The sequence below is a fragment of the Balearica regulorum genome, chromosome 5, assembly GCF_011004875.1.
Source record: "Balearica regulorum gibbericeps isolate bBalReg1 chromosome 5, bBalReg1.pri, whole genome shotgun sequence".
NCBI classification, from domain to species: Eukaryota; Metazoa; Chordata; class Aves; order Gruiformes; family Gruidae; genus Balearica; species Balearica regulorum.
Genome location: NC_046188.1, coordinates 58,839,685 through 58,853,749, shown reverse-complemented (window position 1 = coordinate 58,853,749; position 14,065 = coordinate 58,839,685). Strand labels below are relative to the sequence as shown.

Genomic DNA, 14,065 nt, shown 5'->3' with positions numbered 1-14,065 from the left:
AGTTTACTTTTTAATCAAAATCAATTGACTAATTACTATTGTAATCATTCTTGTAGTATTTTAGAATGTTTAAAATAACTATTAACACTAATTACTTAGTACACTATAGTGGATTATGATCAAAATTAATGTCAAAAATTTAAGTTTATGATAAATAAACTTTGGAAAAATTTATACAAGGCCGTAAATAAATAATGTGAACTTCAGTTTCATTAAAAAGTAAAACAGTACGTCACACGACAATATCATCCTATCTAGACAATACAATCTTGCTATATTTTATTGCATAATAATTTGAGAGCAACATCTTAAGTAAAATATGTAAAGAAACAAAATCATTAGATTTACTTCCTTTAATATTGAACAACCAAAGTTTCTCCTTTGTACATAATCCAATTTAAAGATAATATAATTAGCACTTCCAGCATTAACAGTCTGTATTTACAATGAATGAGATGGGGTGGATAATCTAAAGAGTATTCAAATCTGTATGAAACAAATCAAAATATGAAGATTTACAGTAGGCTCAAAATCCAAGACTTTTCCATTTACGGAATGCAATTTAAAAGGCTTTGTTGTCTTTATTATTTGTAAGGGTTCCTGAAATGATTATTTTTAATAGTATTTTAAACATTTGAAATCTTCAGTAATGCCTTCATTATTTGTACATGACATTAAAAATTAATTCCAATACTTCTATTTAATTTTTTCACTTGCTTGTAGACCAGTCTGAAGTCTGGTGAAAGGATAACAAGGAAATTTACTATATAATCCTAATTCCATATTCCTGAATATACAACGGTTGAAAGTAGATGATGTCAGTCCATTCCAAGGGTTATGTACACAAAACTTACAAAATGTTCTTCGCTCTTGCATAAAATGTGTACACAGTATCAATGAGCGGGGAACTTCAAAGTTTTTATGGGTTGCTGCTGGCATGGACCTTTGTTGATTGAAAATAAAATACCTTTCACTCTATTGTTCTGGTAGCAGTTTTAGAAGTTAATCATCAATCCCTGGTGTTTCACCCTGTTGTATTCTGGAGGCTATTCTAATGGCTTCTTCCAGAGACTGTTGTTCTCCCAGCTGAAACAAATGCATTTAAACATAAATAAATCCAAAATGTTATATATGGATACAAATGTGTAAAAATAAAATTAAAGATGAAACCAAAGATCTAGATATGGGTCAATACTTTAGCACAAATAAGTGTGATCAGTATTGTCACACCTCTTCTGGGTCATATATACTACCAGCTATCTAATCAGCATGACAGTTAAGATAGCTTCTGATTGCAGATTAAACTGAGTTTCTATGTATATATCAAATAAATTTTCTTCAAAAGAACTGCTGCACAGTAAACACATTTCATGATTCATCACAAAGTAGATGATATTTCAACTTGGCAGATATAACAAAGGTAAGATAAGGCTTTCAAAAGCCATGGTGACTGTTGAATTACATTTTAACACTGGTAAAGCAAAACAAATATTCATTTTTTTAACTCTCTTGCAGAAAGTTAGCTCTTTAGAACACCATATGACATTAATATATATAAACTGCATATACTTATTGCACAATCCCAACTGTATAAAAAAGCAGTCATGATGACACTGTTTGATTCTACAGTAGTTCAGAGGAAATCTTGTAGTTGCAGCTACAAGGCCATTGATGTATCTGACACTGTCAGAAGCAACATCAACCAACCCTGAATAAAGAAAACTAGACACAGTTTTGGTAAAGAATCCATGGAGTTTTATAATATGTACACCATGCATGTACATCCAGTGATGGGAATGCTGAACACAACCTCAACCTAACAAAAACGTAAAGCTGGCCACTACCTATTGGCTCCAGAGAAAGATGTATGAGAGTGTGAAAAGTAAAACCAGATTATTTGACAGATGGATAGACCCAATGGGACAGTTCTAAATATCACTTGTAACTTGTTTTTACATTCACTGGATATCACATTCTGGAGCCACTCAAGCGCAGCTCCGTTAGCAGCTCCTTAGGACTTCAATCTGGCTATCAGTCTACTGGCTTTATCAGTATTTAGAAACCAAATGGATTCATTTAGTAGTATCAAAGTACAAAAGAGAAACAATCAAGAACTCAGGAACAATCAATAATATTCTAAATTTGAATTCTGTCTCTTCTATTTGTATTGTATATTTCAAGTTTAATTAATATAAAGATACTTCACCGAAAGCTTCACTGCTGGTAACAAAAGAGGGGCATGCACAGAGAGTGCCTATGTTTTCCTTTCATTCAAAGGACACACTGCTGAGGATGCAAGTTACTTTATTTTCTTCCTCTCATGCAAAACAATTGCCTTCTGATATGTGTTCTCTTACAGGCAGTTTTGATGACTGCCAGCTTAGCTCAAAAGACTGGAGTTCAGAATTAAGAGCTTCTCTACTTTCATTGCTCTTCAATCAGCATCTGATTTGCTATTTTCCTTTTAACAAAGGGGAAAATAACAATCTCTCATTTCTGCTTGAATATATTAACACAATTCCTTTCAATCTGAGCTCTTAAGAGAGCATCGAGCATATGTACACTTAGACTGGAGCATTAATCCTGAGGCTCAAAGGTTTTGATCTTATATTAGTTTCAGCAAATACGAAGTTTGAAGGAACCAGACTTAAGCTGCTGCTACTTGAGTGTATTTTACACCCTGGAAATGAAATTTGTGAGTGCATTTTCTGCATTTCTTTTTCTATTTGAAGCTATTTCCAAGAACCTTCCAAGAACACATATTAACTTATACTGCTTAATACCATTTTGTTTAGAAACTCTTTTGAGCATCTCCTCTCTACATAGCCACACTGATGTTCTTGGTATTGATACTTGTCAGAACTAAGGCCCATTATGCAAACCATACTCGAGACAGTTGCATATACTCCACTCTCTTTGAAATTCACAGGGTGTATCACATCCATGAAAATTATCCTCCTCCTAATTGCATACTGTTTCAGGATGTATGGTTCCTGTCATTTTCCGTGTTCTCTAGAATAAAATGTACGGCTGTGGTGATACCCAGACAACAACAGGATCAAACCCACAAAGTGTTGAGTACCAATTCCACAGTAAATTTGACTACAACGGTAGCTTCATTATATTCCCACTGCTTTCTTATTTATGCGCATAGTTAAGCACAGAATCAAGAGGGCTATGAGGTGACCAAAATTATTAGGCACCTTGCCAGTGATACTACTGTGCACACCCAAAATTTAAACTATTCAACTCCTTTTATTTACTTTGAGTTTTAAATGGGCTTCTGTCATTGGATGGCAATTTCCCCAAGATCCTTCAGTCATTTATTTGACTCTTGACTGCAATGTCATTTAAAGAGATGAATTTTTAAAATATTTAATCTTCCAGGTTTAAAATTTCCAAAAGCTTCTATTAACCTACCATCATATCATATGTAACAAAAATAAAATATACACATAGTTAATTTAATGTTTGAGTAAGGTAGCATACTGGCCATTGTTTGCCCTAGAAGTTTTGTTCAGCCTTCAGTCAAGCAAAGCTTCCCTCTGAATAAACTATTCATGAAAATACTTGTCTAGATTTTGGGTTCGGTTGCTTTCTAGGTCAAACCTTAATTTGTGCTTGGTTTCCGCCTTCTTTAAATTAGCCTGATTTAGATTATACTCTTTAATACTTTAGAAATTATCTTTCATTACAGTGTTTGGACAATGCGAGGAACTATTTACAGAGACTGCTGCTTGTACTGTGCTGGTTTGACACATAAACAGAAGGTTACTTTTTCCAGAGATATCTGATTATTAATCTTTCTGTATAACTGTTTACATGTCTTCACTATTAGCATTTCAAGGTTCAAATAACATAAATTCAGTAATTTTATCTGTATAAGTTCACAGCAATTTACCCTTGAGAGCTTGGCTTTATATGTATAAGCTCTACATGTAATGCTGAAGGATGAATGAAAACACTTCTCCACTGAAAACCTGTGACTCCACGCATGACTCAGTTGACCTGAAGTTTGGCCCTCCCCTTTTTTGGAAGTTCTACAGGTAGATTTGGAAAATCAGGTGCTTATCCTTCTTCTTCCTAACCCTATATATTATTTAAAATATGAGATCATATGGTTATGGACTATTTTATCAGGGAAGCCAATCTTATTTGAACCGTTTTGTTACATGACTAGGAGCTTCTAGCTCTAGAGGAAGGAAACACTCCAAAACACGTTTATCACCATCTTACCTGTACTGCAATTTGTGTTCCATTGGATGTAGCCAACAATGTAACAGGTCTACTTTCTGTAGTCACTAAGTGGTGCCCATGTTGCTGGTGTCCCATTTCTGATGAGGCACTATGAAATGCTGCTAAGTCTTGAGCCACAATGGCAACCTTCGAGACCAAAGGAAAAGAATCAACTGGATGACAGATCTGTTACCATTACTGACCTCATACAATGGTGGTCTTCAAAATTAAAGTTAAATTCAAAGCTGTGATTATTCACGAGCAAAATTTTATTGTGCAAAAGATAAATTTTTAGGAAAAGTTGTCATTGCTGTATTCTCAAAGTTATCTGTTAGCTCTCAAAACATAAATATCCTCAGAACTGCACGAAAGTTCAATAAATATTCCTGTAAGCCTGTGATTATTTATACATATAGAGCACAGCGATTAGTAAGTATCTTCATTTTCATGTGGCACAGTTTTAGGACTGTGGAATGCATTTTAACTTAAAGATCAAAAATTATATTACTGTATTTCTACTAAAAAAGTTAGCTATTGTATTTGTATATTAAAAAAACCCCCTGCAAATATATACTTACACAAATGTTTCCTATCTGCCAAATAAATTACAGTTCCATAATATTAAGTGATAAAGTTACAGTTCATACTGGTTTATACTCTTAGCTCTGCCACTCATTTACTATGTGACTTTGGGGAAAACACTTAGCATTTCTGTGTCTTATTTTACATACACCTAATTGAATTACCAGACTGGTACCTCAGAATTTTTTCTTGGTGCTCAATTGTTTTTAAAACATTCAGCCATACGTTGATGTGGACTAGAACACATCATACTCTCCTGATGGGAATGCTATGGCCGGGTGTTGAAAACTGCTTTACTTAAATAAAACTATGTGACTGACAGAACTGTGATGGCTTAGGTGCCTATTTTGTATCATCATTGTGTTGGGTTTGCGTGGCAAGGTTTTGGTAGCGGGGCGGGGGGTGTGTGGGGTGTGTGTGTCTACAGGGGTGGCTTCTGTGAGAAGCTGCTAGAAGTTTCCCCTGTGTCTGATAGAGCCAATGCCAGCCGGCTCCAAGACGGCCAAGGCCAAGCCAATCAGCACCTCTGTGATAACATATTTAAGAAGGAAAAAAAATAGTTAGGGAGAGCTTTTGCAGCTGGAGAGAGGAGTGAGAAGATGTAAGAAACTCTGCAGACACCGAGGTGAGTGCAGAAGGAGGGGGAGGAGGTGCTCCAGGCGCCAGAGCAGCAATCCCCCTGCAGCCCGTGGTGAAGATCATGGTGAAGCAGGCTGTCCCCCTGCAGCCCACGGAGGAAGGATGAGGGGGTGTAGAGATTCCACCTGCAGCCCCTGGAGGACCCCACGCCAGAGCAGGTGGAGGCACCTGAAGGAGGCTGTGGCCCCGTGGGAAGCCTACACTGGAGCAAGCTCCTGGCAGGACCTGTGGATCCGTGGAGAGAGGAGCCCACGCCAGAGCAGGTTTGCTGGCAGGACTTGTGACCCTGTGGGGGACCCACGCTGGAGCAGTTTGCTCCTGAAGGTCTGCACCCCATGGGAGATACCACGCTGGAGCAGTTCGTGAAGGACTGTCTCCCGTGAGAGGGATTCCATGTTGGAGCAAGGGAACGATGAGAGGAGTCCTCCCCCTGAGGATGAAGAAGCAGCAGAAACAACGTGTGATGAACTGACCATAACCCCCATTCCCCGTCCCCCTGTGCCGCTGAGGGGAGGCGGAGGTTGTAGCTGGGAGTGAAGTTGAGCCTGGGAACATGGAAGGGGTGGGGGGAGGTGTTTTGAGATTTGATTTTATTTCTCATTCCTCTACTCTGTTTTGCTTAGTAATAAATTAGATGAATTCCCTCTCTAAGTTCAGTCTGTTTTGCTCGTGACGATAATTAGTGAGTGATCTCTCCCTGTCCTTATCTCGACCCATAAGCTTTTCGTTGTACTTTTTCTCTCCTGTCTAGTGAAGGAGGGGGAGTGATAGAGTGGCTCTGGTGGGCACCTGGCCCCCAGCCAGGGTCAACCCACCACAATCTTCTAAAAGAAGATTACACACGTGTGCAGGATAATATCTTACCTGTTGTCCTTCAGTGCCTTCTGCAGTAACCATTGCTACGGAATGCGTTCCTGCAGAAGAGATGACAGCGTCATGGGCAGGGACTGTGATGGTGGTGCCATCTTGTGTTACCATAGTGATAGTATTGCCAATAGCCTGCATATCTGCTTGTGATATGTTGACCTGAAACACAAAATAATTCCTGAAGTAAAGAAAGAAGGTTTGATTGCTGCTCAAGTCATACTTGAGTCTTAGCTTTTGGTAACATAACATACGTTTTTAAGTAAGGTTTGGAAAAAAAAATGAGATGCATTTGAAGTGTAACAGCATTTATCAAATTCCTGCTAGTTGGTTCAGCAGGAATACTCCTGGTAGTTCAGCTTCTTCATTTGAAACAAAATGTGTAGCAATCCAGATCAAACAGGCAACTTGTTCATAATAGTGTGGAAAAAATATTTTAAGCCATGATCACATGTAACATAATGGCCAAAAGATCTAGTAGCCGTTACTCCGCTTCCTGACCGGCATGCTCATTCATTCCTTGAGAATCGCCATCATTCTTTGGCCAAGTCCCCATCTTGGACAAAGAGCTCTCATCGCATTCATCTTATTGACTGGGATCTAATATTCCATGACCTTTCAGAAACACTTACCTGTTTACAGAAATAAAATCACGGCTCTCAGTAATAAGAGAAAGGATGCATACTTGCCTCCAGAATCTACAACTCTGTATTAATGAGATCACATCCCAAATAACCGCATGATAGGCTATCTATGCATGTGTCTTACACAATGGACAATGTGACTCAAGGTAATACCACCTGACATACTTTTATCTTAATGGAAATACTAAAGAGGCCTATGAGAGCTTAGAATTTAAACCACGAATAAACAATTCATAAAGAATTAATGACATAAATTACCGATGTCTCCACTATAAATGCATTAGGGCATGAGATACGTGATTTGATGTCTGATTTACAAGGTAATAAAACATCCCAGAACTAAAGTCAAGCTGAAGGATAATTTAAATAAATGTGACAATTCCATGTCAAGGCTTCTGCAGGCCTTCATTTTAGAGGGTAAAAATGCCAGTCACTTAGTATCGCTGCAATGTTCAGGGCTAGCAATATAACAGCCCCCTTTAGTATTTCATTCCCAATTTGAATTTAGAAGATATCTTTCATCTGCTACTGGCATTTCAGCTGCCTTTCCAGCTGAGATATAAACTTTTCCTCATATGCCTTTGATACATTGCCATAGCTAAACAGAAGAGTTGTGTTGAAATCCCCTCCCAATGAAATCCTTAAAAAATAGATCCTTAGGAATCCTTAAAAAAAAAAATCCATAGGAATTTTCAAGTGAAGGTAGTAGCAAAACATTCCTTATCTTCTTGTTTATGTTAGAAATGGTAAGAACCGCACACTACCAAACAGCTTGTAAAGCAGGCACTGGACTAGAAATATTTCCCACTCCCTCAAAGTGTGTGCAGACAAGACAACAGTGAAGACGATCATCCGATACTAATAGAATAATCAGGAAATTCTGAGAAACCTCAGAAACTAGGCTGTATATATATAACAATTGTTAAAATAGTCCATGCCTACTTTAAGAGTGACAAAGATAACAAGGATAGCAAAAAAAATCTAGCTTAATATTAATACAGTTTCAGATGTCAGAATATGTGGTTTAATTCCACAGGAGGCCCAACCCTAACATATCTTGACCCAGCTCCAAAGAAGCTTCTTTCCTTAAGAAACCCATGTGCGTATTTACTAAGAATCCTAACTGATCTTAGAAAGCACGTGGGGTATCTGCAAACACTTGCCTCAATTCTCAACGTATTTTTGTCAGCTCTTTAACGCTGTGGTTACTTACATGTTGGGTTCCATCCTGGGATATTAGTGCTACTTGTTGACCTAATCCTGACTGAGTAACTGTAGCAACCTGTGCAGAAATTACATCTTCTCCCTCTACACCTGTCACATAGGTTATCTGGGAGCCTTTGAGAACATCTTCACCTTGACCTGTTTGATACAAAGAAGGCAAGAGGATAGTTTACGTACTCTAAATGCTGCCAGGAAAGCAAATGACAAGGATTAAGTGCCAGCCTGGTTTGAAGGTTTTAAACGCTCCAATGGAAAAATTGTAGTGGAAAGATGAGAAAAATAAATGAAGGAAAGATACCAAAAGAGATTCAGAAATGCTGTTGTTTTGGGAACACAGAGTATAATCTTTTAGCAATGAGTTTTAACACACATAAATACTACACATAAAGAAAATATACATTTAGTTTATAAGCAAATATTAAACCAGTGACACACATTTCAAATTCATTCATTTAATGTTAACCTCTCCATACAAGAGGTTCCATGCAAACACAACTGGCAGCTTTTAAAAAGGAGTTATTAATTAACAAACATACAGAAGAACACAGTGATGCCTTTGTGTGAAGATTTAAGTAAGTTCATTATCTTAATAAATGTTTAACCTCAGCAAATGAATCTTATCATTCCTTTAAAAGAAGGAATTAGACTATAGCAAGTCTGCTTGAGGCATTCAATGCAGTTTCTCACATTCATGTAGTAAAACAACTTTTCTAAACAGAACAGTTTGCACATGTATTTCCTATCTTCAGTCACATCTTTAAAAAAAATCACAATTTGACAAGTGGTATTTGTCCTATCACAGTATTTCCTTCAGCTTGATCTTTCATAGTCATAGGATTCAATACTCATGATACCATGAAAAACATACTCTAAGGAGTACTGCAGCACATGAGCTTATTTTCATTTTTGCCTCTGGGACAGTTTACAGAAACCTGCTATTAACTACAGCAAAACCAGCACAATATCAGGGTGCTGCAAAGGCAGATTTTCCTTTTCTTGAAGCACTGCTCTTACTCCTGTACAAAAGACCATCACCAACCATGGTGTTATACATACTCTTAGAAAAATTCCTAGGAAAAATCCAGTAGGTTGCAAACATAAAATGTTTTAGATTCTCAGATCCCTTTCCACATTCATGTTTATGAGCAGTTTTGCTGGGACTGCAACTCCAGTTTCTCTCTTATCCCCAGGACTGCTATAAATGAGTTTATGATCTGGTCAATTACTCTCTCAGTTTCTGTTTACAAGTTGCCTACCACACTAAAAAGTCCTACAAAGAAGTTAAATAACTTTATTAAGTACTTCAGATTTTTATCTATGCTTTTATTTCCTTGGTTATAAAAAAACAGCAAAATATTATCCAGCCTATTTTTTTTTTAAAACAAGGGATTCAAAGACTGAAACTCTAACCTGGAGGTGGCTCAAAAAAAGCCTCTTGTTCTTCTTCAATGGGCTCTGTGTCATTGTGTGCTGTCCGCTTGTGCATAGCAAGTGTAGATATCTGCTTGTATGTTTTCCCACAGTGATTACAGTTATATGGTTTGGAATGAGTATGTACAACATGATGTTTGTATAAACTGGAATACTCTGTAAAACGTTTATCACAACCAGGAACTGTACAGACATAGGGCTTCTCCCCTGTATGGAAAAACAAAAGGGAGAGAGCACTTTATCCAGGATGCACAGAAAAAATCGTCCACAAATGATATTCAGTGACACACCTTCATTACCCACCATGCTTCAATTTCAAAGGCAACAGTGAAATTCAAGCTCACAAAGTTTATCGATGCAGCCTCTCACTGTCTGTTTTAAAAAACTACTGCCAGTAAAAGTTGAGCCCTTTTTTCTCCCTATTATTCCATCTAAAACATCCTTCTGATGAAGACAGAATGATACATGCTGAAAGCAACGATGTCAGTTTGGCATCATATTGAGAATTTTGTTCTTTTATTACTGGCAGCGCCATACTTTTCATCAATGATCAGGTACGTTGATACACTAGTACAATTTCACTTTTGAGCCTTTAAACTCTGAAGAAATCTATAGGAAGCATATGTTTAAACAATTATGGTTTCATATAAAAACACCTTTCATTTAAAAAATCAATGAAACAAATGTCCAAATTACATTATAAACTAAAAAGATAATCTGAGATACAAAACGTACCTGTATGAAACTTGCTGTGCTTCTATAAAATATATAAAGACCACCAAGATGATACAGCTATTACTTCCTTTTATATTTTAAAACCTTCGAATTTGTGCCAATTATTTCTGCTGACTAACCCTGACAATCAAGTTGGAAAAGTATTTTCAGCTCCAATCTTTAAGAAGAAGGTTCTGACCACCGCTCCAGCAGCAAGGAAAACACAGCTGGGATGAAAGGGTGACTCCCAACAGTGAGCTAAAGTCAGGCTCAGACTTGTGCTTTACTGTTATTTAAGAAACAGCTCACAATGGAGGCAAGTCCCAGGACCATATTAAAGATTTAGCCCAATGTCCACTGAAGACAAGGGTTTGTATTCATTTTTAAGAACTTCGTATCCAAACCAAAATTATTCTGCCTGGACAGCAAGGTGTGAAACCTAACAGCTTAACTATCCTCAGCTGAGGGGAGATGATGCCCAAACAAAAGTACCAAGCCAGGTCATATAAACATGACTATACCCAATTACAGTGCACCAAAACAGTGTTCACAAGGAGAATGAGACAGCATATTCCAAGCAGATTCCACTTCAAAAAACAAAACATCATTCATATACCTGTGTGTATTCTCACATGATTCTTATAATTAGTTGCACTGGCAAAAGCTCTCCCACATCCTGGCTCTGTGCAGTAATAAGGCCTTTCACCTGTATGTGTCCTGATGTGAACCTTTCTAATATTAGATGTTGTGAATGACCTGCCACATCCTTCAAAGGGACACTTAAAGGGCCTTTCACCTGAGGGGGGGAAAAAAAAAAAAAAAGAACAGGTACACATGCAAAAGTTATAAAAGAATAAAAGTCCTAAGTTACACTTAGACTGAATGTAGGAATCTACTGAATTCTGTCTTTGAGACCCTCAGTCAGAAATACCATGAACACGCCACTGTGGAATGTCCTACTATTTAGCCAAAACTGGCAAAATTCAGGGAAATCATGCAATTGATAAACTAAAGTAAGAAGCATTTAGATTAGTACTTTATGATGTATAAAAGAGATTCAGTTGCTTGGGCTAGCTTCCATATTGTCCATATTCTAACATGTACTTAGCACTCCCCCTCCCCCCCAATTCATACATACATTATCCAAAACAAGTGTATCATACCATTTGTACATTTATCAATTGTAATTCATAAAATGAAAAAAAAAAACCTTCATGATTTAGCATATAACCAAGATACAAACAGATTAGTAACTCATTGTAGAAATACTTAAACTTACACAAGAACCAACTTTTTAAAGAGACATAGCCCTGAAACTCAAGTTTCAAACCCCAAAACCAAAGCAATCACAAATACAAGTTCTATTTAAAATAAGTCTATTTGTGTAATATAAATTTAAAGCACAATAACTTACATCATTGCACCAAAACATTTCACAAGCACTAGGCCAAGCCCTGTCTAATACCCCAATCCCCTTGACCTTTCAGATCTCTCAAGGCAAAAGAGGGAGAGTGAAGGGTGTTAACTTGGGAGAAGTGCGAGCCTCCTGACATGCTGTCCTGTTGTAATTTCACACTTCCTAGAGCTAAGTACATCCCACCCACTGTACTGCTTACCAAGGAGAAGAATCTGAGAGCAAAAGAGGGCAGATTACCACTACAGATACAACATTAAGTACTTTGAGACAGAAAAAAAAAAAGTCCTGATAGAGACCTTAATACCACGAAACTCCAAAGCAGTTAGCTCCTTGGCAGAGGAAACTATAACTCACTCCTCAGGGCAGCTGTTTCGGGAAGGTTTTTCAGCTTCCTGCCAAGGCAGTGTGTGCGTATTAAAGCCTACACGCCTCAGTGTTGTGTTACCATAGCTCCCCTAATCCTTGCTTCAGCCCAGGACCTCAAATCACTGCCTGAAAGGAGCAGGGTTGCAGCATCAACCCCGCCCAACACCAGACTCCCGCATTAGAAACCAAAACAGATTGCTCTTAAAGAATGCCCGCAGGAATGTCATCCAACCGGTTGGTAAAGCCAGCTTTTAAGTTTCTAACGTACTTGTTAGAAAAGCGACCGGTTTCTAGGTGACCGAGATTTCTAGCACTAGAAACGCAAAACAAATCAGAAGCCTTCAAGCTCTACCCCACAGCAGTCAGGAGGAACCTTCCACACCAGCTTTTCTGATACTAGAAGAGTAATGTCTAGGGAAGTCATGGAGGAACCTGAGGCAAGCATTTGATGGCAACAGAAAGTGAGACTGGACTGCCACTGAAAGAGAGGGAAAAATCACTTTTGGCTAAAAGAGGCAGAAAATTAAGAAAGTGCTAACCCTGCTCTACATGATAAAGGAACAAAAAGGTCTCAGAGCCATGGGAGAGAGGGCAGAGCCCAGACTTTCCTCCATCTGGTACGCTGTTGCAGCTTGCATAGGGTATGAGCATGCACTGCTCCATCCATCTGCAGAGAGGACTTGGTGCAATTTTCTTCTCATTCTTTGGCTTCCTGTAACTCCTCATAAATCTTAAAAAAGACACTCCTGAACTCTGGTCCCTGGACTGCTGGGAGTCTATGATTGTATTATTAATACTGTTCAAATGGGTAAATGGTTACACAGGGCTGGCTCAAGTCTTTTGTCTCAACTGCTAAATTAGATTAAAGCGATTAAATTCCCATACAACTTCTATGGCCATAAAGAAGTAAAGAAAACAGTCTACAGCTAATCAAGTTGTTGTCCATACCACAGAAATCTTTCCGTTCATAGTCTGTACTTGATGTACTACATAACGTCAAACAGTTCTCTTGTAGAACTGAAAACAGATGACACGTTCATGTCTTGATCCTGATGACCAATTTAACATCAAGATAGCGCTAATCCCAACAGAGTGTCTTTGAATATGGAAGTTCAGGAAAGCAGAATTATCTCAAAGTAATCTTGAGTTTTTATAATTTTTATTGCCTGCTTTTATCCCCCCCTTCTTTTTAATCTGAGAAAAAAAATATTTATTTTGTTCTTTTTCAGTCCTTAAGATTCAGAAAGTTCCGTGGAAAAAATTTGTCCGTGTTCTAGCGGGCAAGTAAATATACTTAAAGGAATAGGTTAGTAAGTGATAGATTATTCTTCCTACATTTACACGGGGGGGGTTCCCCCTTTTTTTGAGATCTCAGGAGCAAAGGAGACATTGTACAAACTTGTTTAGATGTGTGTGCGCCAATAGACCTTTGTGGAGTGCAGTGTATGTGGTCTAGAATTTATTTGTGTTTCGGCTTTCAAATGAATTTTTTTTTTTTTTAGACAAAATGCAAGATTTTAATTTTTATGCATTTGAAAGTTTTACTAACAGTTGATATTTTTGATATTTTTTCTGCCGCAAGAAGAGAAGAGAAATCAGGATAACAAGCTCAGAACTATCGACCTTTGTGAAGCTCGCGTGCAAGTTACCTTAAAGCACCAAAACTTAAGAACGCTGATGCCATTTCTAAAAGGCAAGCCATTTTATTGAGAAAAAGTTCCTTCTTCTGTTACAGCTGAAATGAAACTGTAAAGGCACCAAGCGACTCAGTGACAATGTAAGTGACACACTGCTAAAAGGGCATTTGCAATAGCAGTGTAAATGCTTAAGCACTTTTTCCAAGAGAAGCATACTGGTTTGCAGTAAATGCTTACCATGCTGAAATGCTGTTGAGCTCACTTCAGAAAAAGAATATACACATGCTGTTTTACAGAGTCACAGAATGATG

At 37.8% G+C, this 14,065-nt stretch overlaps 1 protein-coding gene across 6 annotated transcripts in view; it reads right to left on the bottom strand.

Moving 5' to 3' along the window:
• The window catches only part of ZNF143 (zinc finger protein 143), a 45,005-nt gene that overhangs the window by 1,517 nt on the left and 29,423 nt on the right, over positions 1-14,065 (bottom strand). For 2 of the 6 annotated variants that reach the window (XR_012835794.1, XR_012835793.1), the window contains exons 11-16: positions 10,951-11,130; positions 9,600-9,827; positions 8,179-8,327; positions 6,322-6,483; positions 4,237-4,383; positions 968-1,086 (exon numbers count right to left, since the gene is read on the bottom strand). Coding sequence is in view for 4 of the 6 variants with exons in the window: in XM_075755142.1 (XP_075611257.1) it covers positions 1,003-1,086; positions 4,237-4,383; positions 6,322-6,483; positions 8,179-8,327; positions 9,600-9,827; positions 10,951-11,130 (950 nt within the window). In the remaining 2 variants the exon portion in view is untranslated. Of the gene's footprint in view, positions 1-262; positions 1,087-4,236; positions 4,384-6,321; positions 6,484-8,178; positions 8,328-9,599; positions 9,828-10,950; positions 11,131-14,065 lie in introns of those variants that run through there. The other 4 variants (XM_075755142.1, XM_075755143.1, XM_075755145.1 and 1 more) reach the window with 3 other exon arrangements.